Below are 25658 nucleotides of genomic sequence, written 5' to 3' on the forward strand. Positions count from 1 at the left end.
GGTGTGCAATTATTCATTGTTCACCCCGAATTACAGATGTAACGGAAGACATCGCCTGTTCCCCGCCCTGCCAGCTCTACTTCAAAGTATATTGCCTGAAAGAAGATGATGATCAGCCCATGAGAAGCAGTTCTTCAGGCAGTACATACCTGTGTTTTCATTACTGAAAAGCGCCCCGCTTTCATTGCAACTACGACTCCTCACCGAACAGCAATGAAATAGCGGTTTAGCGTTTTTAGTCCTTTGTAAGCACAGGTTCAGAATCTTGAGAATTACTTCTCTCGATTCGGCTGTGAAGACGTAGGTAGCATTCACCTTCCACCTTCGTCTTCAACGGCACATAGTGTTGTTTCTCCTTAGCTGAGATTCAACTACTATGAGAATTCTGTCTTGCCATCAGGGACCTCGGTCTCTAGAAGGCAATTGACTTTCGCCTGTTGGGCACATGCCTTAGAGAATCATCACCTGCCGTCCGGCATCGGTGGCAAACAAATAGACAATTTGTATGGTCTCTCGGCATAACCCTTTAAAGGAGACAGTCACGTGACTTGCTCAGATGCTTGGACAGCTTGCCTCACACAACCGAACGCAGTCAGTCGGCAGCTGTCAAAGCGGCCAAGTCAGTTACGAGCTACACTGTGGACTTAAGTTTGGTTGTTCCAGATCAATCATTACTTCGTCCTACTAGCTTGTCCCAGTACCCATACCATCGACACCCACCATGGAGTGTCTGTGTCCTATCCACGCAGGGGGATACGAGACCATGAGAGGCTTCGCTGCAATGGGATTCGAGAATGCGAGACACTTCGCTGCAGACGAATACAGTGGTCCCCCCGTATTCGCGGGGGATGCGTACCAGACCCCCTGCGAATAGTTAGAATCCGCGAATGTTTGGAACCCCCCTCTAAAAATGCTCATAAACTCCTATCCTGAACATGCAAACACCAAAGTATCCCTAAAAAGACCATCCTTCATCAAATATACATAAAGTATCCTATTATGGTTCATATTAATCTTTGAAATATTATTAATACTGTTTTAAAGTAAATCTTACATTTTATGGTTATACATAAATACATACTATGTACGTACTGCATGACTTAGTTACGTATGTGAAAATAATTAAGTCCCCCCCATAAGTATTCAGTCATGCACGTTTTCTTTCATACTGTTACTATTTGAGACATCCATTTTCTCTTTACAAGGGAAACAATTGTATGTGAAATCACAAATACCAAATGTCTACTTAAAGTATTATCCTACATCAAATATACCATTGAATTGGTATTATTAATATCATTTTAAAGTCCTCTTAAACATTTTACCATTAGAAATATATAAACAGCCGGAGCGCTTACAGTTTAGTTGCCCATGGGTTTCGTCTGCTAGGAAATCGGCGGAGCAATACAAACAAGATGGCGGACGGTTTGTTTTGGCGCAAGGTTTGAAAACATGCGTATTGTCAGAAAACCCTAAAACCTATAAAAACGGTAATGGGGGACCCTTTTGGGAAGCGGGGTTTTTGGTGGGTGGGGGGAGACACGAGTTTTGGTAAAAGTTAATGAAAACGGTTAAGGGGGGACCTATGGGAAACCGGGGTTTATGGGCGTGGGGGAAAGGGGGGAGACACAGACGACGACAATGAACACGAAAAATCACGAAAACCTAGCAGACGAAACGCGTGGGCAAGTAAACTGTAGGAGCTCCCATACCAACTAAAATGTAGGAGATCCTGTTCCCCGTTGTGTTAGGCTAACCAAACGACGACAATGAACAAGAAAAATCACGAAACCCTAGCAGACGAAACCAGTGGCCAACTAAACTGTAGGAGCTCCTGGCCTAGGCTACTAAACTGTCCCCCTACTCAACATTCGTAGACCGAACATATGGGCTTTTAGCCTAAAAGAACGTTCATGCATGAAATGCGGTACCTGGCCAACTGAAGTGATCGTAACCAAACGAACCAACCTAACCAAACTTAGGCCGCGTGCCCTAACCTGGCCGGGGGCGAACCCCAGTATAGTATATTAACAGTGATTGTTATCTAACCAAGGGAACCAACCTAACCAAAGTTAGTCTCCACGTCCTTACCTGGCCGGGGGGCTTCGCCCCACTGGACCCCCCAGTACAGGCGGTCCCCGGGTTACGATGGTTCCGGCTTACGACGTTCCGAGGTTACGACGCTTTTTCTTAAATATTCAATGGAAAAATCCGTCCTGGGTTACGACGCTTGTTCCGAGGTTACGACGCTGACGCTTCCGACGCTCCGAGTTAACGACGCTTTTAAAAAACGCATACTATGATAAAAATCCTTTATAGTTTAGCACAGTATATTAATAAAAATAAGTTTCTGGTTAGATTACAACAAAAATTTTGAGATTATGATGATTTTCGACACTTTTTATGTTGTATTTTTCTATGTTTTTTAGTGACGCCTCATATGCGGAACTAGTTTTCCGAGCGACATGAATACATTACTAGTTTACATATAACAGTCCAAAAGCGCAAATAATGAAAAAATCATTGCTTGTTTCCAGTAATAATAACAAAACTAAGTTTCTGGTTAGATTACAACGCAAATTCCAAGTATCCAAAGAGAGACATTATCCAGTAATTTGATCAGAGAGAGAAGAGAGAGAGAGAGAGAGAGAGAGAGAGTCGTCTTCCGATCCTTTCCGACGCTCCGAGTTAACGACGCTTTTAAAAACGCATACTATGATAAAAATCCTTTATAGTTTTAGCACAGTATATTAATAAAATAAGTTTCTGGTTAGATTACAACAAAAATTTTGAGATTATGATGATTTTCGACACTTTTATGTTGTATTTTTCTATGTTTTTTAGTGACGCCTCCTATGCGGAACTAGTTTCCGAGCGAATGAATACATACTAGTTTACATATAACAGTCCAAAAGCGCAAATAAATGAAAAAATCATTGCTTGTTTCCAGTAATAACTAACAAAACGAAGTTTCTGGTTTAGATTACAACGCAAATTCCAAGTATCCAAAGAGAGACATTATCCAAAATTTGATAAGAGTAGAGAGAGAGAGAGAGAGAGAGAGAGAGAGAGAGAGAGAGAGAGAGAGAGAGAGAGAGAGAGAGAGAGCGTCTTCCGACGCTCCGAGTTAAGGACAGAGAAGTGGTTCGTTTCGTTAAACGGCCTCTGAGACTCATGCCAGTAAATGTTTTGTTGATACTAATAATATAAGCCTATTTAAAGATACGTTTTACTTTAATTAGTCTATATGATACGTAAATAGTAATCAACTGTTCTTGTAGCCCTCAATATTTGGCAAAATCGAAGTATCCAAAGAGAGACATTATCCAGTACGTAATTTGCTCAGAGAGAGAGAGGAGAGAGAGAGAGAGAGAGAGAGAGAGAGAGACGCTTTGGCAACAATGGTCTCGGGGGTTTTTATAGCTTCCTTCTGCTTGATGATCGTGGATATTGTAGAAGGATTTCGACCATACTCGTTTGCCAAATCGACGATACGAACGCCACGTTCATGCTTTGCTATAATTTCATGTTTTGCTTCCACGAAATCATTTTCTTGGGTTTTTTTCTTATCACCTGCTTTGTCTTTAGCTTTGAGACCCATGGTTAATAATAAAATAGACAAAATAACACGAAAATAGGCACAGGTAAAACACAACGAACTAAACAACGACGTGTTAACATGCAGCACCAACAAACAAACAGACTGACGCCATTATCGGTCGCCTATACAACTAACACTCATCGCAAATCGTATCTCAATATTTTGTTGTATATCAAAGCTTATATTCGCAAATTTTCTGTTATATCTCAAACATTCGATATTAGGGCAATCGTATGTCAAGTTTCAATGTAATTTGATCGAGAGAAGAGAGAGAGAGAGGAGAGAGAGAGAGAGAGAGAGAGAGAGAGAGAGAGAGAGAGAGAGAGAGAGAGAGAGACGCTTTGGCAACAATGGTCTCGGGGATTGACGTAACGTTTATTTTCTGAACAGATAGGACAGAGAAGTGTTCGTTTCATTAAACGGCCTCTGACTCATGCAGGAAATGTTTTGTTGATACTAATATATAAGCCTTATTTAAAGATACATTTACTTTAATTAGTCTATATGATACTTAAATAGTAATCAGCTGTTCATTGTAGCCCTCAAGATTTTTGCAAAACAAAAAAATCACTCCAGGTTGTACATAAAACTTCAAGAATGTAGTGTCACCAGAGGATTACAATAGTTTTTTACCTTCAAGAACCAGCATTCTTTTTTATGAAAAAATAACTCCAGGTTGTACATAAAACTACAGGAAACGACATGTAGTGTAACCAAAGGATTACAAGTAAGGTTTTTATAACTTTTTATTAGTTTAAGACATATTTCCAAGCGTCGTTCCGGCTTACGACGATTTTTTCGGCTTTACGACGCGTCTCAAGAACTGGCAACCCCCGTCGTAACCCGGGGACTGCTGTATAGTATATTAACAGTGATTGCGACCTAACCAAACTTAGTCTGCATGTCCTTACCTGGCCGGGGGCCCCTGTGTATTATGTTAACAGTTTTTAATACCTAACCAATAAAACTTGTCCTTACGGATGGCTGGCACCCGTATGTCCTTACTGATATCTAAACAAAGTGAATATTTCCGAGAATACATTGGTTAAAGTCAAGGCCACGTTGTTTGTTCGAACACGTGGACTGCTAGGAAATGTGAATTTGTTCCGATACGTAACACAAACCATCGGTCCTTTAACAATAGGAAGTAGCTAGTGGCAGCTGGAACGGTCGTAAGCTTCGAACAAGGGGAGAACGGTAGTTAACTGCTTGTCCGACAGTCGCGTGCCGCGCGACTGGGAGGTAAACAAACCACCACTTTTGCGGCCGCCGCGGTGTGAAGGACGTGTTCGTCATCGCTCTCTGCCCGCTTCATCGTCGTATGCTTTGTTTATATTGTGTTTTCTACTAATGGTTTGTTTGACTTGAAAATGAAACTGTAAGTACACTGTTTTCATTCTCATTACTTAATTATGAACCAACATGGAGCTATCGCCGTAGATGCGGCGATTTCCTCTCTTTTTCATGAATTGAACCCTTGAATTATGTCTCGGTCGGATGGGCCGGGCGGGCGCGCTCGCGCCGAGTCGTGTATTTTGGGCGAAAGTGGTAATTGAAAAATGTAAGTACTTTTTCATTATATTTTTGCCCTGTGCATTGCGGTTACCGAGAGCGTGATTGCGCTCGCACGAGCCCTTTTTATTTTTTTGTATGATAAAATGCAATGAAAGTGGATTCGCAATTGCAGTATCCTTTTCATTTTCATTTATTTTATTTGCATAAAATTTAATTTGGATCAATTTTTTCGCTCTTACCCGGATGATCCTTACGATTATTTTCTGTGAAGTGAATCGCAAGTGCAGTATTCTGTTTCATTTTCATATATATTTTTTATGATAGCAATCATATTATTTGGATCAAGTTTCCGCTCTTACCCGGGAATTGATCTTTTCCCCTTTAGTTCTATGAAGTGAATCGAAAAAGGCAATATTCTGTTTCATTTTCATATTACTTTTCACTGCTGTGCGGGGGTAGGGGGGAAGCGAAGGTCTGCAGAAGTCGTCGGAAAGCTCTCACCCGCGACTCCCAACCCTTGGTATCAGATTCTTCGTCTTCCTTCTGCCCCCCGCTCAGCTTCCTCGTTGTATTTTGTATTTGGGGTCTTCCTTGCGTTCGGGGTGGGGCATGTCTTACCCCCTGCGTGAGGGAACCCTCTTACTAATCTATCTATGCTACCGCAGGTTGCTACATCCGTGGGGAGACGACCGTGGAAAAGGAAATTTTAGGACCTACGCGGCGGCAGGGCGTGCCTAGCATCCACGGGCTGCTGCCAGCATCTAGGACGGTCTGGGGCGGTCTCCACTACTACCCTGGCCGCTTATTCTGTCCCGCCCCCCCCTGCCTGGTCTACACTCCCCATGCTGTGTCGGTGACAGCCGTCTGCCGCTACTAGGGCCGCCGCCGTACCAAGGGGGGTTGCGCCGCCGCCTGTTTTCTTCGTGTTCCTGCCCCAGACTTCCGCTGTTCCAGCAGCTCGCCCCTGGACCGGCCGCCAGTACCCAGGTTCCCGCTGGGACTGCCGAATGATTCTACGAGGCGATCGCTGGGCCTGCCGTACCTGCCGCTGAGTGATTCCGCTGTTGGCTTGGCTGTCCCTTCTGGGTCTACCGCTGCCGCTGTTCCTGCCGCTCCTGAGCTGGTTGCTGTTCCTGTTCGCTCCTGGTTCCTGAGCTGTCCATGCTGGTCTGCCCCCCCCCCCACGGGTGTGTCTTCCCAGTCCCAGGTCCTTCGGACAGGTGCAGTCGGGCCGTGTTGCTTCGGCAATAGCCCCGGCTTCCGGCCTGGGATGGAGGACCTGAACGGACTGCCTGCGTGAGCTGACGAGGAAGAGGAAGAAGAGGAAGCTGTCATTCGTCTCTGCTGCTGCCTCTTCCCCTTCGACTTCTAAGGCCCATAAGCCGAAGAAGAAGAAGGCTGCCTTCCCCCCTAAGAAGTCTCCTTCGGGAAAACTTCTAAGGGTCCGTCCCACCCCGGTGGGACAGGGGTCCTTCTTGCTGGTCCTCCTTGCTCCTTCGGGAGCGGGGCCCGTCTCCCCTTTCGTAGGAAGAGATAGACGGGGACCAGAGGAGTATCGGTTAGCTCTGGTACTTCCCTCGCCTGGTGCTAGCGGCGATGCCGCTAAACGCCAGGTTCCGGCTCGGTCTCTCGTTCGCGAGAGATCCCGAGTGTGCGTTCCTCCCTCCCCTCGGGAGACCGTGCAGCCAAGTTTCGGCGCCAGAGGGTTCGCTCGGCGCCAAGACGCGGCACGGAGCAGCAAGGAATTGGTGAGAGCCGCTCAGGGTGACTCCTCGCCAGGCCAGCGGCCGCTCTTGCAGCGACAGCTGGTAACCCGGGTTTTCCCCCCTAAGAAGTTCTCCTTCGGGACCTTCTAAGGGCCCGTCTCGGGGGAGCTCTTCTGCTGGTCCTCCTGCCTCCCCTCGGGAACAGGGCGGCCCGTCTCTCTTCTCCCCACCAAGGAGAAGAAGACGGGGACCAGAGGAGTACCAGCTTCGGCTGGCACTTACTAAGCCTGGTTCTAGGCGGTTCTGTGCCGCTAAACCAGGATCCGCCTCGGCTTCTCATTATCGAGAATTACCAGAGTGGCGGTCTCCAGCCAAAGTCTTGACGCCCGAGCTCGCTCGCCGTCAAGACCGAAGCGCGGGAGCAGAGACTAGCGAGAGTCGTGCAGACGACTCTCGCCAGGCTAGCGGACGCTCTCCGCAGCGACCAGACCCGGCTGCTCGGGCTAACGTGACGGTCCTCGACCGGCCACGCGCTGAGGCGAGGAAGGGGTCCCCGCGGCCGTCGTACCAGCGGCTCGACGCCCCGAGAGGACGCTCACCGTTTCTCACCGCGGACAGCGAGCCTAGCAGGTCACCTGAACCGCCGCTCCCACAGGGGGACCGGGCGGATAGGGGGACAGCAGCAGCTTCCCTCTGCACAGAGATCTAAGCCGCTGTTCTCGGTTCCAGCCGTTTCCTGGGAAACGGCTCGACTAGGCCTGCAAGTGGCGATCGCCTGCAGCCCTCCAAGCCCGCTGGTTCTTTCTGCCCGCGAGCGAAAAGAGGAGCGTCATGTCTTCCTCTCCCGTGCCTGCAACTTCCCTCGGTTTACACCAGGAAGAGCTAGGCCAGCGGGGTGATCGTGAGGGGCATACCCCACCCCGCACGATCCCCCTCACGACGCCGTGAGTACCAGTACCCGATCTTCGACGACCAGGACGTACGCGCAAGTGGCAGGAGGGAATCCGAGAGGGTCTATCGCAGTTCCTCCTCCTTAAGGGTTGAGGTTCTCGGAATGCTCTTGTTCGAGGGCTTGACGGTCCTACTCTGCAAAGATGCTATGACTTCCGAGATCCAGAGGAACTTTTGTCCCGAGGTTATGGCGCTGATTCGTCAGCGCAAACGACCCTCAGGGAAGATTGTCGCTCCCACCAGCAGAGCCCCACGTCTCTCGCTCGAGTCGTTTTGGGGCCCGAGAGGGAAACCCCAAACCGACGGTGGGTCTAGAAGCGATCGGAGCTTGCCGATTCTGTCTTGAACCAGTCTCATCGCTCCGGACAAGAAGGCTCTCTCCAGTTCTGGCCGGTCCGATCAAGCTACTTCCACCTCCTCTACTGCGACAGCGCGTTTCTACGTGTCCCTTCGGACACCATATTTTAAATACTCCTTCGGTCCTCCTGAGGGGTTTCGACCTCGACGAGGACGGAATGATCGGAGGACGGTATCGGCTCTCTCTGTCAGGTGTCGATCAGGACGATAAGTTTCCCCAGACTCTGAGAGGCCATCGCCAAAGGCGATGGCTGCTGCTAACTCTTCCTCCAACTGCTAGTTCCAATGGGAAGCGAGCGAGTATCCAATTCCTCCCCCATTCCCTCTCTCCTTAGGCTTACGAGGAAAGGGAGGGGATCCTACAGAGATTTCTCGTAGGATCCCACGTTGGGGACTGCGCTAACTACCGGGGGGACCTTCGGTCCTACCTGACGTAAGCCCCGGTCGTTGAGGAGGGATCCTGCCCCATTCTCGATTTCTACGGAAATCGAGAGGACCACCAGCCGATATCGTTTGACGAATTCAGTGGGGGTTTCGCAGACTGCTTAGGAGATCTACGGAATTTCTAGCGCATTCAGAGTGTTCAAGTTTTTTACGATCTCCAAACACTTAGGCGAGACCACGGTCCCAAAGTGCGAGACAGAAATCCCCGATATGTTACCGATAATCGGGAAACCTCGCTATGCTCGAATTCCTAGATTTCTAGCATTGGGAAGAAGACTGCTGCTGAAAGAAGACTATCTACAGTAGGCGACCAACCTGGAATAGAGAAGAAAACGGACGGGAATATTCCGTTCCCTTTTGGCTTGAACTATCGTCTTAGTATTCTGTTCACCATTGAAGCTTTCCTTCAAGGAAGACTTCTCCTTCACTCTCTTTGATAGAGATCGAAGGTGATCGATCTCCAATCCTTATTTTGTTTTCTTGAAGGAAAGAATTTAGGATGGAGATCGTTGTTCAGAATCCTACAAATATACTACGTATATTAACCTCGCGACATGATTCTGCTAAGCAGTTTGAATTGTCCGAGGGGTAGCGCATATCCTAGTTTATCTACGGATTGCAAACTTAGACGAGAAGTAGTCTAATTGAACTGCAACTCGGGGTTGTTTTACCTGCAACCTCCCAGGAGTTTTTCAGTTTCAATTTTATATACTTATGGTTTTTTGTCACGAACAACCACCCATTTCAACTTTTATATTACCGAAATTCGTTTCGCCTAATATATAATTGCTCGAGCATATCTTTTATGCTCGTGGTTCTAGCCGAACACATCCTTCGTGAATAATGGATTACCTGGCAACTCAGGATGACGAGTCAGCGAGAGTCAGGCTCACTACTGCGTATTGACTGCCCTGATAGCAGCTCAGTATCAGCTGGCCTCCCGAGATGCACGGTCCAGTTTATGTCTCCTCTCACCCCCTGCTTTGATTGACTACCGAGCGTATCTCTGCAACAATCATGGACTTAGGTCTCTGATTAACGGGGATTCTCGCAATAATGAAGGGACCATCTACTGCTTGTGACGATAGATTCCATCGCCTTCGACATTGCGAGAATTTCAACAGATATCTCTTGACTCTTTCATCCTTTCTGTTTACCGCACAGTAACAGAAGTCTGTACAAGTCTCCCGCTGCATCGCACTGCGATAAATGCGAATGATTTTTGCAGACATCTGAGTTTGTCTTCAAAATATCTCATATTCGTAGGTGTACAATTGTTCATTGTTCAACCCGAATTAACAGATGTGTCAAAAGACATCGCTACTCTCCGACCTGACAGCTCTACTTCCAAGTTTCAGCCATGAGAAGCAGTTCTTCAGGCGGCTTTTCTGTGTTTTCATTACTGAAGAACGGCCCCGCTTTCATTGCAACTAAGACTTCTCACCGGACAGCAATAATAAAAAGCGGTTAGCGTTTATTTTCAGTCATTTGTAAGCACAGGTTATCGAATCTGAGAATCCTTCTCTCGATTCGTCTGTGAAGACGTAGGGTTGCATTCAATATATACCTTCGGTCTTCAACGGTACAAATAGTGTTGTCCTTAGCTGAGATCATCAACTATGAGATGTTTTGCCTCAGGGACCCATCGGTCTCTAGAAGGCAATTGACTTTAGCCTGTTGGGCACATGCCTTAAGAGAATCATCACCTCGCTGTCCGGCATTGGGTGACAAACAAATACCATTATTTGTTTGGTCTCTCGGCATAACCCTTTAAACAGGCGAAGGTCACGTGACTTACTCGGATGCTTGGACAACTTGCCTCCTACCGAACGCAGTCATCGGCAGCTGTCAGAGCACCGAGTCAGTTACGAACTACGCTGTTGACTTAGTTCGGTTGTTACAGAGCAATCATTACTTTCGTTTTATAGCTTGTCACAGTACCCATACCATCAACACCCACCATGGAGTGTCGGTGTCCTATCCACTACCGAGAACTTCGCTGCATGGGGATAGGAGGATGCGAGAGACTTCGTGGCAAACGGACAGACCAGTATGGGTACTGGACATCACCGAAAGTAGAGAAGAGGATAGGTCCATGCGACTATTCCCTTCTTTTCCTCTGAGGAACTGCATGACTTCTGCGAAGTCAAGCATCCAGGGGATGGGGATCCGTGACGCTCGATTTCGTACCGAACTTCGTAGCGAGACTCAGAACCCTTCGGTCCCTGACGATTGGTTCGAGTCGTTCACAACCTCCCCTCCCTAATGGACTTCACCGCCTTCGATGCGAAGAGATGCCTGTCCTTGTCCGCAAGAACTTCTCCGTGGCGCAGGTACTGAGGCAGGGGTCTGGTCCAACCAGACCACATGCCCCTCCTTTTACCTTTCGGGATATTGCCCACAGGTCCTTGGATCTTTTCCTTGGGACCCGTGGTGGCTGCTCAACAGTTTGTGTAGCGAACCCAGACACTCGCAGACTGAAACAGCATCGAGTCCTGGTGTGACCGTAAGAATGGATGAGTGAATGAGTGTGAAACGGCTCCTCTTCCCATCTTTTTTCGTCCCCTCTACCTGTGGTTATTTGAGGGACACGGTCGTCACCCTGCTGGATAAGGACAAGATGCAGTGAGCTATCAACAGAGCCCTATCCTATCCCTTTCACTAGGGATAGGAGCGTATATCCACCACTTCCTCCGCAAACAGGGGGAGGAAGTGGATGCCAGCTTGAGACAAACCCATACTTTATGTTGCCGCTTGCAAAACAGGAACAGTTCTTGCTTGCTGGTACGAAGAGATACCGCTTGCCTCTCTCTTAGTACTCGGCCCCAGAGGTCTGACCATTGATCCTGCGGTGCACACCCCCGATCAAATCGGACAGAGGCGGGTGAATCCCTCCCTCGCTCTTACGACAAGGGGGAGGCATTCCAGGGATGGACGAAAACACCAGTCTGTTCATCAAAAGACTCAGATTTCCTCCCACCCCAAGAAGTGAGTCTTCCTATTGTTAAAGGACCGATGGGTTTGTATTACGTATCGGAACAAATGACAATTTGTCGAAAAATTGCATTTTTCCTAACTATACAAACCTGAGGTCCTTTACATATAGTTCCCTCCTCTATGCCACCCCTCACTCTGCGTATTTTGCATGGGCCAAAAGCAAAGTGATTTGTTTACCTCCCAGTCGCGCGTCGGACAGCAGTTACTACCATTCTCCCCTTGTTCGAAGCTTACGACCGTTCCAGCTGCCGATAGCTACTTCCTATTGTTAAAGGACCTCAGGGTTTTGTATAGTTAGGAAAATGCATTTTCGACAAATTGTCATGTTGGAGTGTTGAGCGGTCCCTTACTTCAGCTTAGCGGGAAATACAATGGCGGTGCTTAATTTACGGCAAAATAATGAACATAACGTGCATTTACATTGATAGCTTACCTTGGAGATGTTGCGATTCGTCAAAAAATGATTGGTCGTCCCCCCCCCCCCCCCCCGAAATATAGAAACTTAATAAAGAAGATCGGAGTCGTTCAAATCTTCGGGGTACAGGGTTGGGCAGGGTCGGGCAAGGTCCGTTCCGGGTACTAGTTATCTTGGCGGACGAATTAAGGGCCAAGTAGACGGAAAATAAAATATCGAAGAATGTTTAAAAAAAGAAAAAAATGAAGGTCCTACAGATTAGTTGCGAAGGATGAAAAATATCAAAGAATGTAAAAAAAAAAAATGTATCTCCTACAGATTTAGGTGGGCAAGGCTAAAAAAAAAATTTAGATTAATGTAAAAAAAAAATAAAAAAAAAAAGTGGAGCTCCTACACATTAAGTTGAGCAAGGGTAAAAATATCGCAATAATGTAAAACAAAAGTGGAGCTCCTACAGATTGTTGGGCAAGGGTAAAATAAAAATATCAAATAATTTAAAAATATCGAATAACGTAAAATAAAGTGGAGCTCCTAAAGATTAGTTGGGCAAGGGACTAATACCAACAGGATGGCTGCCGTTTGTTTTGGCTTTCATGTTGTTGCTGCGGGACGTCTGCGAGAACTACTTAACTTGGCAGAGTGATTAAAGACCGGGCAAAATGGTGTTACGCGGCCCGGGCAACTAAACTGTAATCAACCCAAACAGCCAATAGCAGAGAGAGAGAGAGAGAGAGGAGAGAGAGAGAGAGAGAGAGAGAGAGAGAGAGAGAGAGAATAACTCCTTACGATTTTAATAGATTGAAATGAACGTCTCTAGGCAACTTTTTTCGCCTCCCATAAATACATATATTTCTCCAGAGAAGAGAGAAAGAGAGGACTGTGCAATTATGTTTGTCTGTCTATCAAATCTTTTGCTGAGTGCGAGAGAGATAAAAGAAGGAAGAAATAGAAACACCAAATGTATACCTTATGTAACATCCGGCATCAAATTTACCTTAAATTATTATCATATTACTGTATTAATCTTAGAGATTGTATTAATATAATTTCAAAGTAATCCTAAACATTAGTAGTCTTAAAGGTATATACTTACATACTTACTTATAACACTTGCAGCCAAGAGAGACAGAGTTACCACTATTACAAGTATCTTGTGGAGAGAGAGAGAGAGAGAGAGAGAGAGAGACCTTACCTTACCTTACAGACCTTACATCTTGTTCGGGTTGCCCCAGGTCCCTCAGTGTGAGGCACCTCTAATGTCTACCAGAGAGTTGCTAGTACATCTTCCGGTATATTTTGCATCTTCCAATCTTGGATGGTCTGGGATGCAGTTTAGATATTTGTCGAGCTTATTCTTAAACACATCTACGCTCACTCCTGATATATTCCTCAGATGAGCTGGCAACGCATTGAATAGACGCTGCATTATCGATGCTGGTGCGTAGTGGATTTAATGTCCTGTGTGCTTTCCTTATTTTCTGGTATAGTTTTGGGCACTATTAATCTACCTCTGCTTGCTCTTTTCTGATATTTTTAGTTCCATGATATTTTCTGCTATTCATTCTATCTGTTTGCCATGCTGAATTATCATGTAGCGTTCTCTTCTCCTTTCTAGACTATATAATTTTAAGAATTGTAGTCTTTCCCAGTAGTCTAGGTCCTTAACTTCTTCTATTCTAGCTGTAAAGGACCCTTTGTACACTCTCTATTGTGCAATATCCTTTTGATAGTGTGGGTACCATATCATATTGCAATATTCAAGTGGACTACGAACATATGTTTTATAAAGCATAATCATGTGTTCGCTTTTCTTGTTTTGAAGTGCCGTAACAACATTCCCATTTTTGCTTTACATTTTGCCAACAGAGTTGCTATTTGATCATTGCATAACATGTTCCTATTCATCATCACACCAAGGTCTTTAACTGCTTTCTTATTTTGTGATGGTCTAATTATTAGGTCCCTTATATGCATATAGCTTTCTTTCTCGTCTCCATAATTTATTGATTCAAATTTATCAGAGTTAAATACCATCTATTTACTCTGCCCAATCATATACTTTGTTAAGGTCTCTTTGTAGAGCGTTCCTATCTTCATCACAAGTAATTTCTCTACTTATTCTTGTGTCATCTGCGAAACTACTCACTACCGAATCCTTAACATTATTGTCTATGTCTTCATCATAATAACAAACAGTATTGCAGCTAACAAAACCGTACCTTGCGGCACACCGGATATTACCTTGGCTTCATCCGATTTCTCGTCGTTTGCAATAACTATCTGTTTTCTGTTGTGTAAAAATTCTTTTAACCATCTTCCTACTTTATCCACGATATTGTGTTTTCTAATTTTCTTCGCTAATATATTATGGTCTACTTTATCAAAAGCTTTTGCAAAGTCTAAATAAACCACATCTGTTTCATTTCCGCTTTTCATATTTTTGAATATGTTCTCACGGTGGACTAACAGTTGGGTTTGTGTACTTTTTCGGGTACGAAAACCATGTTGTCCTTTATTAAACAAATTATTTTTATTAATGTTTCATAATATTTTTCTTCATTACCCTTTCATACACTTTCATAATATGTGATGTTAGACTCACGGCTATAATTACTTGCCTCTAGTCTTGATCCACTTTTGAAAGTAGGGGTAATATATGCTAATTTGTGCTCATCATAAATCTGCCTGTATCTACACTTTGTCTTAATAATATTGCAAGTGGCTTTGCGATAGAATGAACTACTTTCTTTAACAAAATAGCAGGAATTCCATCAGGCCCTGCAGCAGCTCCATTTTTAATTTCATTAATAGCCTGCACAATATCAGCTTCATTAATATCTATGTCAGCTAAATATTCACTACTTTTCATCCCTTACTTCTATATCATTAGCTTCATTATCTATTCTAGGGGTGAATTCTCTCTTATATCGTTCTGCCAGTATGTTGCAAATTTCCTTTTTTTCATTCGTTAATCTCCCTTCAATTCTCAGAGGGCCTATTTCTATTCTTCTTTTATTCATCTTCTTCGCATATGAGTATAATAGTTTGGGGTTTTGCTTGATATTAATAGGGTTTTTTCTTCCAAGTCCCGTTTTCATTTTCTTTTGATTGTATAATCTTTTGTTCTGCATTTTCTATCTTACTTTTTAGTTCTATAACTTTCCATGCATTTTTTTCTTTTGCAAGACCTTTTTTCCACTTTCTGATTTTCTGGAACAAGATCCTTCTGTCTCTTGGTATGCATGAATGATGTTTACTTTTCTTCTTCGGTATATATTTTTCCACTATTTTCTCCAATATTTTATATAATATCTCCGTATTTACCTTATGTCATCACTTACGAAAAATGTTATCCCAATCTTTGTTTAATTCTTCATTATTTCTGACCATTTTATATTTTTACTGTAGAAGTTGTATTTTCCATATCCTTCCCACTTTTTCATTTCTTGCTTATCTCTATTTTCACTTGCTTTGGAATGAACTGTTAATTCTATGACATTATGGTCTGAAATACTCGCATTATAAACTATTATTTCTTTAACATAATTCATCTCGTTCACAAATACTAGGTCTAAAGTATTTTCCTTTCTTGTTGGCAGGTGATTTATTTGTTGAATGTTGTATTCTAGTAGCATATCTAATAGCTTTTCAAATTGCCTCTTATCTTCTGCACTACTATTACTCTCTTTTTTATATGTATAAGTACAACCACAATCTCCTATTCGTTCTTTCCATTCTACGAAAGGAAAGTTGAAGTCACCAGATAGGAGAATAGTCCAGTCCTTGTGATTTCTACATATATCATCCAATTTTTCAATTATTAAGTCAAACTCTTTAGATTATGGAGGTCTATATATTACTATGTTCATCAATTTTTCAGATTCAAATTCTACCGCTATTAGTTCACATTCTGAGTTACTATATTTCTCATATATTTTTCCTTGTTTTTTGTCTTTCCCATATATTGCGGTTCCCCCTTGATTCCTATTTTTCTATCTGATCTATAAGTTTGGAACCCTTTTATTTGATCATCATCCCAGTCTCTTGGGAATACCAGGTTTCACTTATATTCATTATACTATTTTCTTTTCATTTTTTGGGTTAGTTCTTCTAAGTACTCTATTTTTCTTTTTGAGTTACTCGTAACTAAACCCTGCGCATTCATCACTATGATGGTTTGCGTGTTTTTCTCCTTCATTTAATACTGGTAGTAATAAGGATTTTCCCCATGATCATCCTCTCTTTCTGTTCTGGTATGTTGTTCTTTTTTTCATTTCCAGAAATTCTGACATTAAAAAAATCCAACTTTTCCATAATATTTGATCTTCCTTCATCATAATTATTCATTTTGTGTCTGAATCTGCAATTTCTCCGTTTCTGCAATATCCTCTTGCATAATAAATACAGTTATTATCTCTTGAGTAGAATTTCGGAGCTGATGCTTTGAAATTTTTTGCTGACACCTCTGCATATCATTGTGTGGTTTGCTTTTCTCTTTTACCTGATATTCTTGATTTCTCTCTTATTTTTTTGTTTCTTTCTTATTTTGGATTTTATTACTTGGTTGGTTATTTATTTGATTATGATTCATGGCTACAGGGTGCATATATTTGCATTTTTTGTCGAACTTACATCCTTTTCCTTCTTTTTAGGTTTTTACATATTTTTGGATGCAGATCTCTGCAATCATTCCCCATATCCATCTAAGTATGCACTTTACCATATATTTCATAGTTTTGACATATCTTAGGATGTTTGTAGTAACATCTTTCTCCAAATCTGCAATTCCCTCTTTTCAAAAGGTTTGCAGATTTTGTCTATTTCTTGTCTATGTTTTTTCCTCTTTTCCCGTCATTGTATAGATCTGGGTAGAGCCTCTTCGGATTTGCTTTTCTGTTGTCATATCGTAATTTATTTCTTCGTAGGTATGGCTGCTTTATGCCTCATATGTAGTATCAATGAGTATCTCTGCATCCATACTTTTATCTTGTTCTTTGTTCCTTATTTTTTTTCTGTCATTTCATTTTTGTTTACTTCTCTTCCGTTTTCCTCTTCTTCTTTTTCTTCTTCTTCTTCCTCTTCTCTTCTTCTTCATCCTCAACTATTTGTACATTCAATCTTGATTTAATAACATTGTCTATCCATGATAGACATGTTGAACAAAAATTCTTGTATCTTTTTTCAAATCTTGTATTACCTCAGCACACTGTGGATGGTCGGAATGTTGCATGCAGCACATTTTCTGATTAGGTTTTGTGGATTGACTATGCTATACCAAACCTTACACAGTTTGCATGCTTTTGGCATTCTTTTTCCTAATGCATCAATTAGGATATTCACAAGATTCACCTTATTCATTTTCTTTGTCGGAATATGTTGGTTTATGTATATTTTCTTTATGAGTCTCTTGACCACTTGGATTTTATTTGGAACTTCTTCAATTATTTTCAAGATGTTTTCATTAGATTTGTTCCAGTTTGAAGGATTATATCCTTCTAATATATCTATGAATGCTTTTGTATCTTTTTGGTTAGGACTGTTGCTGATTTCATAGATGAGAAATGCCAGTTCCCTTCCTGCTACCTCATCGTATGCGAATCTGCTAAACACGCCAAATTACGCCACCTCTTCCCGCAGTTGGAACTTACTGCCTCATGTTCTGATTTATAGTATTACACTTGATAAACTAACTTAGAAGACGCTTTATCCTACTATTTTCACATAATCTTATCACCGATAGTTCACGAACACTTCTAGATATTCTCAAATTCTAGTCGTATGTTAAACTTGTGATATCTGTTGATTAATCTGACTTCACGCGGGTACGTCTCACCAAGCAAGATGGCTACTACGAGAGAGAGAGAGAGAGAGAGAGAGAGAGAGAGAGAGAGAGAGAGAGAGAGAGTTGTCCTACAGTATTTAAAAGAGAGAAATGGAATGATTATTGTATTTAAAATACTCACATAAGAATTTTGTACTTACAGTTATAGTATTATTATTGGAAAATATTAATGATAAACTTATTACATACATGTCCATGAAAATGATCTCGACTCAGTAAGAGAGAGAGAGAGAGTGAGAGAGAGAAGAGAGAGCAGAGAGAGAGAGAGAGAGAGCAGAGAGAGAGAGAGAGAGAGATTACATACCATTATTAAATTCGTTGACCATTGTATGGCATTGTTACTTTCCCAGCTCCGAGCGTCACTGGAGTTATGAGGTAGGGAAATTGATACAGAAAAAGACGAAGGGAAGAATTTTCATTTGAAATTAGTTATCGTATTATTACTACTTCTATTATTATTATTATTATTATTTGAAAATAAAATAAACACGTCCATCTACCATAAAAATTCTCTCATCTCAGTAAGAAAGAGGAGTTATCCTTACAAGTGAGCACTTGATGGCAACACAACAGCTCTTCCCTCTCCTGTCACGAAATTGATTATATCTGAAAGTTTTTTAGTAACCTGGAGTTTAGAGAAAAAAGACTGGGATTTCCTTCATTACTTCCATATTTTTTAAAATTTATAAGCTAAAATCTTACTAATTCACTATGGTATTTTCTTTAATGAATTGATGTTATTGCTGTATAAATTAATATTAATATTTGAAAATAGAAAATCATTTATTTAGTGAAATTTCATGAGCACTTGATGGCAACACAACAGCTCTTCCCTCTCCTGTCACAGAACTTGATATATCTGACAGTTTTAGTACCTGGAGTTAGAGAAAAAAGACTGGGATTTCCTTCATTCTTCCATAATTTTTTAAATTTATAAGCTAAAATCTTACTAATTCACTATGGTATTTTCTTTAATGAATTGATGTTATTGCTGTATAAATTAATATTAATATTTGAAAATAGAAAATCATTTATTTATCATACAAAAAAACATACATCTTTGTAGGAGAGAGAGAGAGAGAGAGAGAGAGAGAGAGAGAGAGAGAATTATTATTTTTATTATTTTTATTATGTGATATCATTTAAACTTATTAAACTTACTAATACAGTATTAATCAAAATTAATATTTGAAAATTAGTAAATCATTTTTGTATCATAAAAATGTATTTAGTCATGAAAATAAACATCAAAATACACTAATTAGTGATTATTTTCGTCGGAAAATTCTGCGAATGGGCGAGTCCGTCCGCGAATAATTTCTAGATAGGTTCCAAAGAAAAATCTGCGAATGTGTGAGTCCGCAAATCCGGAGAACGTGAATACGGGGGGACCACTGTAGACCAGTATGGGTACTGGACATCACCAAGAGGGAACTGCATGGCTTTTCCTGCGAAGTCAAGCATCCAGGGGATGGGGGTCTGTGACACTCTATTTCATACCGAACTTCGTAGCAAAGACTCAGAATCCTTCGGTCCCTGCCAATCGGTTCGAGTTCTTCACAATCCCCTCCCTAATGGACTTCACCGCCTTCGATGCGAAGGAGATGCTGCTTTGTCCTGTGAGGGCGCGACAGCGCTTCTGAAGAAAACTTGACATCTCAGGTCTGAGTGTTGACACATCTTCATTAGCACCGGGATGACCAAGAAGAAGTTAGAGGAACACCCTCACTTGCTGGCTTCGTGAGGTGATTAGGAGGGCGTACGAAGCTGATGGTAGCGACGACATCTAAGTCAGAGATATTGGTCCTTCCTTCCCGTTCTGCAAGAACTTCTCCGTGGTGCAAGTACTGAAGGCAGGGGTCTGGTCCAACCAGACCACATGCACCTCCTTTTACCTTCAGGATATAGCCCACAGGTCCTTGGACAATTGTTCCTTAGGACCCGTGGTGGCTGCTCAACACGTGTAGCTTACCCAGCTCCCGAGCAGACCGAACAGCATCGCTTCCTGGTGTGAATGCATGAAGGGATAGGTGATTGGGAAGGTGACTGGCCTTTTCTTCCCCATCTTTTCTCTCCCTCTACCTGTGGGCAGAGGGACGCGATAGTCACTACGCTGGGCAGGAGGCGATGCAGGTAGGCTACACGACCGAGGCCCATCCAATCCCTTTCATTAGGGATAAGAGTGAATATCCACCACTTCCCCAACAAGGGGTGGGGGGGGGAGTGGAAGCCAACAAGAGACAAACCCTTAACTTTATGTAGCCTCTTGCAACAGAAACAAGTTCTTGCTTGCTAGTTTTAAGAGATAAGCTTGCCTCGCTCTTATTACTTGGGTCCAGAGGTCTGACCATTGATCCTGCGGTACAAACCCTGATCAATTGGACAGAAGCTAGGATACCTCCCTCGCTCTTACGACGAGGGAGGCAATCCAAGGTTGGGGGAACACCAGTCTGTTCACAAAAGACTCATATTCCTCCCACCAAGAAGTGAGTCTTCCTATTGTAAAAGGACCGATGGTTTGTATATTGTACCGGAACAAATGACAATTTGTCGAAAATTGCATTTTTCCTAACTATACAAACCTGAGGTCCTTTTACATATAGTCCCACCTCATGCCACCCCTCACTCTGCATTCTTTTGCCTGGGCCTAAAGCAAAAGTGATTCTTCACCTCCCAGTCACGCTGCGCTCGCATTGTTGGACAAGCAGTTAACTACCGAACTTCCTTGTTTGAAGCTTACGACCGTCCAGCTGCCGCTAGTTACCTTCCTATTGTAAAAGTACCTCAGGTTTGTATAGTTAGGAAAAATGCAATTTTCGACATAGTCATTTTTGGACCCAGGCACAGGTGTCCCCTCACACCACTTCTGTTTCATTCTAGCTGATTTGAAGCGGTTTTCTCCACAAGGCTGCTCTTTGCTGCACACGTGTGAGAGCCTTGCTCCCTGAATGGAATCCAGCTTTTGGTGGTAGTAAAATCCAGAAAGGATTCCAGATTAGGTAAGAATGTTTTGGGTGTTGTGCTAGAAATCTTTAGCTCGGTTGGCCGAGTGGATTTTTGTCTAGCTGCACTCACCCACTGTCCCCTTCTTAATGTGGGAATCAGCTAACTTTAACAGTAGGTAAGATTCATCTTGGATAATATAAATTTTCATGAGAAAAATTATTATTTGGATACCTAATGTTAAAGTAGACCCCACCCAGGAGAATTCTGACAAGAGCTTAATCATTAAAAACACACCTGTTGAAAAACAGGTAAACTAGACAGTCATCCGGGCAGCCATTCAATTATTGTTTGAATGCTGACTCGCCTAATCCGTGCAGAGATATAAGCTAACTTCAACAGCAGGTAACTATCCTGAGGGGATGTTGATAGGATCTTGAAACCTCTGCCTTTCAGTGTACAGTACAAGCCATTATTTTTACATTTTCCAAAATACTGAGAGTCCTGTTACTAGTCCCTCATTGGACTAGTCAGGTATGTGCTCGACTACCGATCTCAGGGTTCAGGTTCGATTCCCCACTCTGCCAACGTGGAATCAGAGGAAGTTATTTCTGGTGATTGAAATTCATTCCTCAATGTGGTTTGGATCCCACAATAAGCTGTAGGTCACATTACTAAGTAACCAATTGGTTCCTAGCCACATGAAAATATCTAATCCTTCGTTTTTGTTTGGTTTTTTGTTTGTATGGTGTTTTTACATTGCATGGAACCAGTGGTTATTCAGCAACGGGACCAACGGCTTCACGTGACTTCCGAACCACGTCAAGAGTGAACTTCTATCACCAGAAATACACTTCTCTCACCCCTCATTGGAATGCCAGAGAATCAAATTCACGGCCACCGAGGTGGCAGGCCAAGACCATTCCGATCACGCCACTGAGGCGCTTCTAATCCTTCGTGCCAGGCCTAGGAAAGCTGTTAATCAGCTCTGTGGTCTGGTAAAACTAAGTTATAGTTAACTTCTGACTAATTATTAAAAAGAAAGACATAATAAAATGACATTTTTCTCAATTTTATTATCTAACACTATTTTACATAACAGGTTGTATCTAATGAAGATTGGCTTGTGCTTTGGGACCACATACTCTCCAACCCACCAGCTTTTCTACCTTGTGTAGCAGCTGCATTTATATTGAAATCCAGGCAAACCCTCCTCACTTGTTCAGATGCTTATGAAGTTAAGGTGGGTTTTTCTTTATAGTTTTTTTGTATGGTTAGGAGGCTTTCAAGGATATCTATCTACCATACTCGATTTTAGTTCTCTGATGTTCAGTTTGACAGGATTTTGCAAAATAAATTGGTAATTTGTTAGAAATCTGCATCATCTGCTGCATAATTTATTAATAAATCTGGATACCTTTACATGTATGTCTCCCATGCAGTGTTTATTGAGAGAAATGCAAAGTTGTGCAGAAATCAAGACGAGTTTCTAGTGTATCAATGTTGTTCGGTCCTTTAGATTTTCCTATTGTGCTGGGAGGTTAAAACTTAATTAACCTACAAATTGGTTTAAATATTGAACTATTTAATTGCATTTTCATTCCAGCTATCATGTTAGGCAAGAAATGTAGGAGTCTGTGCTTTTTGTACTTATATTTTTCTCTTTTGATTTAGACGTATCTTAGTCAAGAATCTTGGATGTCTGTCAGACCGGTTTTAAATAAAGCATACATTATGTATGCAAGAAGCCATAGCAGTAGTCTTCCTAAGGATAAATTTGGTCAGTTCACTCCTCTTCCCAAGGGAGGTCTACCTTTCTTTGGCATTGGGCCAAGAGACGCCAGAGATGAAGAGGTAATGTTGGAAATCCAGTTCTGAAAGTTTTAACAATATAGATGGTAAAATATTTTATATGATTTTATGGGTTTATAGGTTATTTGTAACATTTTTGTCATTTTTTATAGCGAGAAAAGTTGGAGCGGAGTCTTCGTAATAAGAGTTCTGTCCTTCCTTCTCCATTACGCCAGAGAGTCGGCCCGAGTCCTAGAAATGATGGAATATTTGCCAAGAAGCAAGAAGATATGGGTAATTATCATTAGTACTATATTAGGTCATTTAACCAAGTCACAAAGGTAAAGCTTTTGGATTTTACATGATAGATATGAAGGTTTTGTTTTTAGTAACTGAAATTTATATCTTATTCACTAAATTTCAGTTCTTTAAAAATATAACTGGATGAAATAAGAAAGATGAAGCATCAGATATTTCTTAACTGATTTGTTTTTGGAATTAGATAGCTGTCTAGGTGTAGTTGCACTTCAACTAACCAGAAATGTATCTAAAAATATATGACTTCTAAAATTGTAGCATAGAAAAAATAATCATGATAATGAAGCTGATAAGTACAGAAGTTTGTCAAGTTGAGGTGTTATTAATATTTCTGAACTCTTGCAGTGAATTTCCCTTTGAAATAGAAAAATACTACTGGTTGTTTAGTCTTAAACATGTCAGTGATCATTACCTGCTCTTGAAAATTGATATATGAACAGTAGCAAATTTTTAAGTAATTTGTATTTTTCCTAGCATACAAACCTGAAGGTCTTTACTTAGGGATAATTTGTGGACGCAAGATAGAACGGCCATTTAATTTCCACAAGGTCATTAGCTACCGACACTAAGGGAAAGTCCTTTCCACATGTTTATGTGCACTTCACTTTGCCTTTCGGCCCAGGTAAAGTAATTTTCTAAAAATTACTTTAAAATTTTCTATTTGTTCCTGCACAACTACAAGCTTTTGGCCTTTATATAGGAGACTTAAGGGGACAGTCCACTATGTTATGTATTTTTTTATTTTTTATTATACAAAATACATAATTTCTATATATGTTTTAGATATATATGATACCTTCATCATACAAAAATTTCAAGTCATTTGAGCGAAAACTTTTAGTTTTATTAGCAAAAATTATAATTAAAAAAAAAAAAATTAGGTAGCGATTTCTCCACTAATATGACATCAGTTGTATTGAAAACCATACCATAAAAACTACTTTATATACGGAATAATCCTGTGTGAACAGAACTTTTATTTATTTATTTTTTTATGAATTTTTTCTTTTATTTTTTTTTGTCTACTCAAAAAAATCGTAAAAAGAAAGAAAGAAAAAATTGGCTCACAAGGGATTATGGGATTTTTATTCCTCTTTCCAATGATATCTTTCTCTCTAAAATTGGATAATAAATAACCAAGTAATGGCTACCAACATGCGAATAAGTATGTTTTTGAGTTATGAGCCCCCAAAGATTTGCTATGTAAATTTTTGTTTTTTTCGTATAAAAGTCAAAACAACATTATTATAATTACTTTTTGTTCCGACACGGCATACAAACCTGAGGTCCTTTTACAATAGGAAGGTACTAGCGGCAGCTGGATAGGTCGTAAGCTTTCGAACAAGGGGTTCGGTAGTTAACTGCTTGTCCGACAGGCGCGCGCGCGCGACTGGGAGGTAAACAAAACACTTTTGCTTTCGGCCTCACAGCGAGTAGACGTGTGTGTTCGACTCTCTCTGCCCGCTTCTCGTCGTTTGCTTTCCTTGAGTATATGGTTGTGTTTGTGTATGAAAGAATCATTGTAAGTACAATCATTTCTCTTTATTCATTTAATTGTGATTTATTGGTCAATCATGGAATCTCCTCGCCTCGCTACCCCACGGAGACTATGCCCGGGTACCGAAGGGCGTAAATGCGGAAAGTTCCGCTCATTCCCGGAAATTGACCCACATATTTTGTGCGCTCGGTGTCGGGGGCGCGAATGCACCCGAGGCGAGCCCTGTGAAGTGTGTAATAATTGGTCGGAGGCGCAGTGGACTTTGTATGAGGGCAGGAAGAAGCGAAGGCCTGCAAAGGAGTCGTCGGAAAGCTCTCCCGCGACTCCTTTGGTTACGGACACTTCGTCTCTTTCCTGCCGCCCGCTCAGTTTCCACGTTTGGCGCCTTCCCCTTCGGGGGGGGTTTCTGGGTCCTTCTCCTCACCTGACTTGTCGAGAGTGGAGGAGGGCGCTAGATACCCTGACGTCGAGTTGTACTCTGGGTCCTCTATCCGTTCGTCTTTGCGCGAGCGGGTAGAGGATCCTGCTAATCACCCGACTTTGCTTCCTCAGGTGCGGTTGCCGCGAAGGACGACCTCGGACAGGTGTGGGCATCGTTGGGGCTGCAGGGCGTGCCGAGTGTCCAGGGGCTGCTCTATCATCTCGCTGGCTCAGTGGCGGTCACCCATGCGACGGTTACGACCACCACCATGACCCTTACAACACCTGGCTACGCTTCACCTCCTCACCTGGTGTACACACCGCACGCGGTCTCTGTAATACCTACTACATCGGTGCAGGGGCCAGTCGCCGTACCACAGGGGAGTGTGATGCCGCCACCTGGGTTTGCAGTGCTGCCGCGACCGGACTTCGTGTGCCCGAAGAGCTCGCCCCTGGACCTCCCACCAGTACCAAGGATGTCTGTTCCGCTGGTCCGTCCAACTGGACAGCCTGCACAGCCTGCCGTACCTGCCGTACCTGCCCAGCCGCCGTTCACGGACGTGACGTTGATGACCACTGCTGCCGTTACTGTACCTGCTCCTGCCGTCTCTACTGCTGTTCCTGTGATGCCTGCACCTGCTGACGTTGTTCCTGTTCCTGGCCCCGCTGCTCCCGATGCTGATCTGTTCGGACAGGTGCGTCCGGGCCCTGTTGCTTCGGCAACAGCAGCCCCGGCTCCGCTCTGGATGACAGATCTGACGTCGGTCCTGAGGAGGTTGACGAAGAAGAAGAAGAAGAGGAGGAAGGTGTCGTCGTCGTCTTCATCGTCTTCTCGTCGTCGTCTGCCGCCTCTTCCCCTT

At 42.7% G+C, this 25658-nt stretch overlaps 1 protein-coding gene across 8 annotated transcripts in view; it reads left to right on the forward strand.

Annotated features, from left to right (window-relative positions):
• The window catches only part of LOC135201600 (TBC1 domain family member 31-like), a 92441-nt gene that overhangs the window by 57127 nt on the left and 9656 nt on the right, over positions 1-25658 (forward strand). For all 8 annotated transcript variants that reach the window (XM_064230643.1, XM_064230640.1, XM_064230646.1 and 5 more), the window contains 3 exons: positions 21874-22014; positions 22446-22625; positions 22736-22856. In XM_064230643.1, coding sequence (XP_064086713.1) covers positions 21874-22014; positions 22446-22625; positions 22736-22856 — 442 coding nt within the window. The remainder of the gene's footprint in view (positions 1-21873; positions 22015-22445; positions 22626-22735; positions 22857-25658) is intronic.

The sequence above is a fragment of the Macrobrachium nipponense genome, chromosome 28 (assembly GCF_015104395.2).
Source record: "Macrobrachium nipponense isolate FS-2020 chromosome 28, ASM1510439v2, whole genome shotgun sequence".
Lineage (NCBI taxonomy): Eukaryota > Metazoa > Arthropoda > Malacostraca > Decapoda > Palaemonidae > Macrobrachium > Macrobrachium nipponense.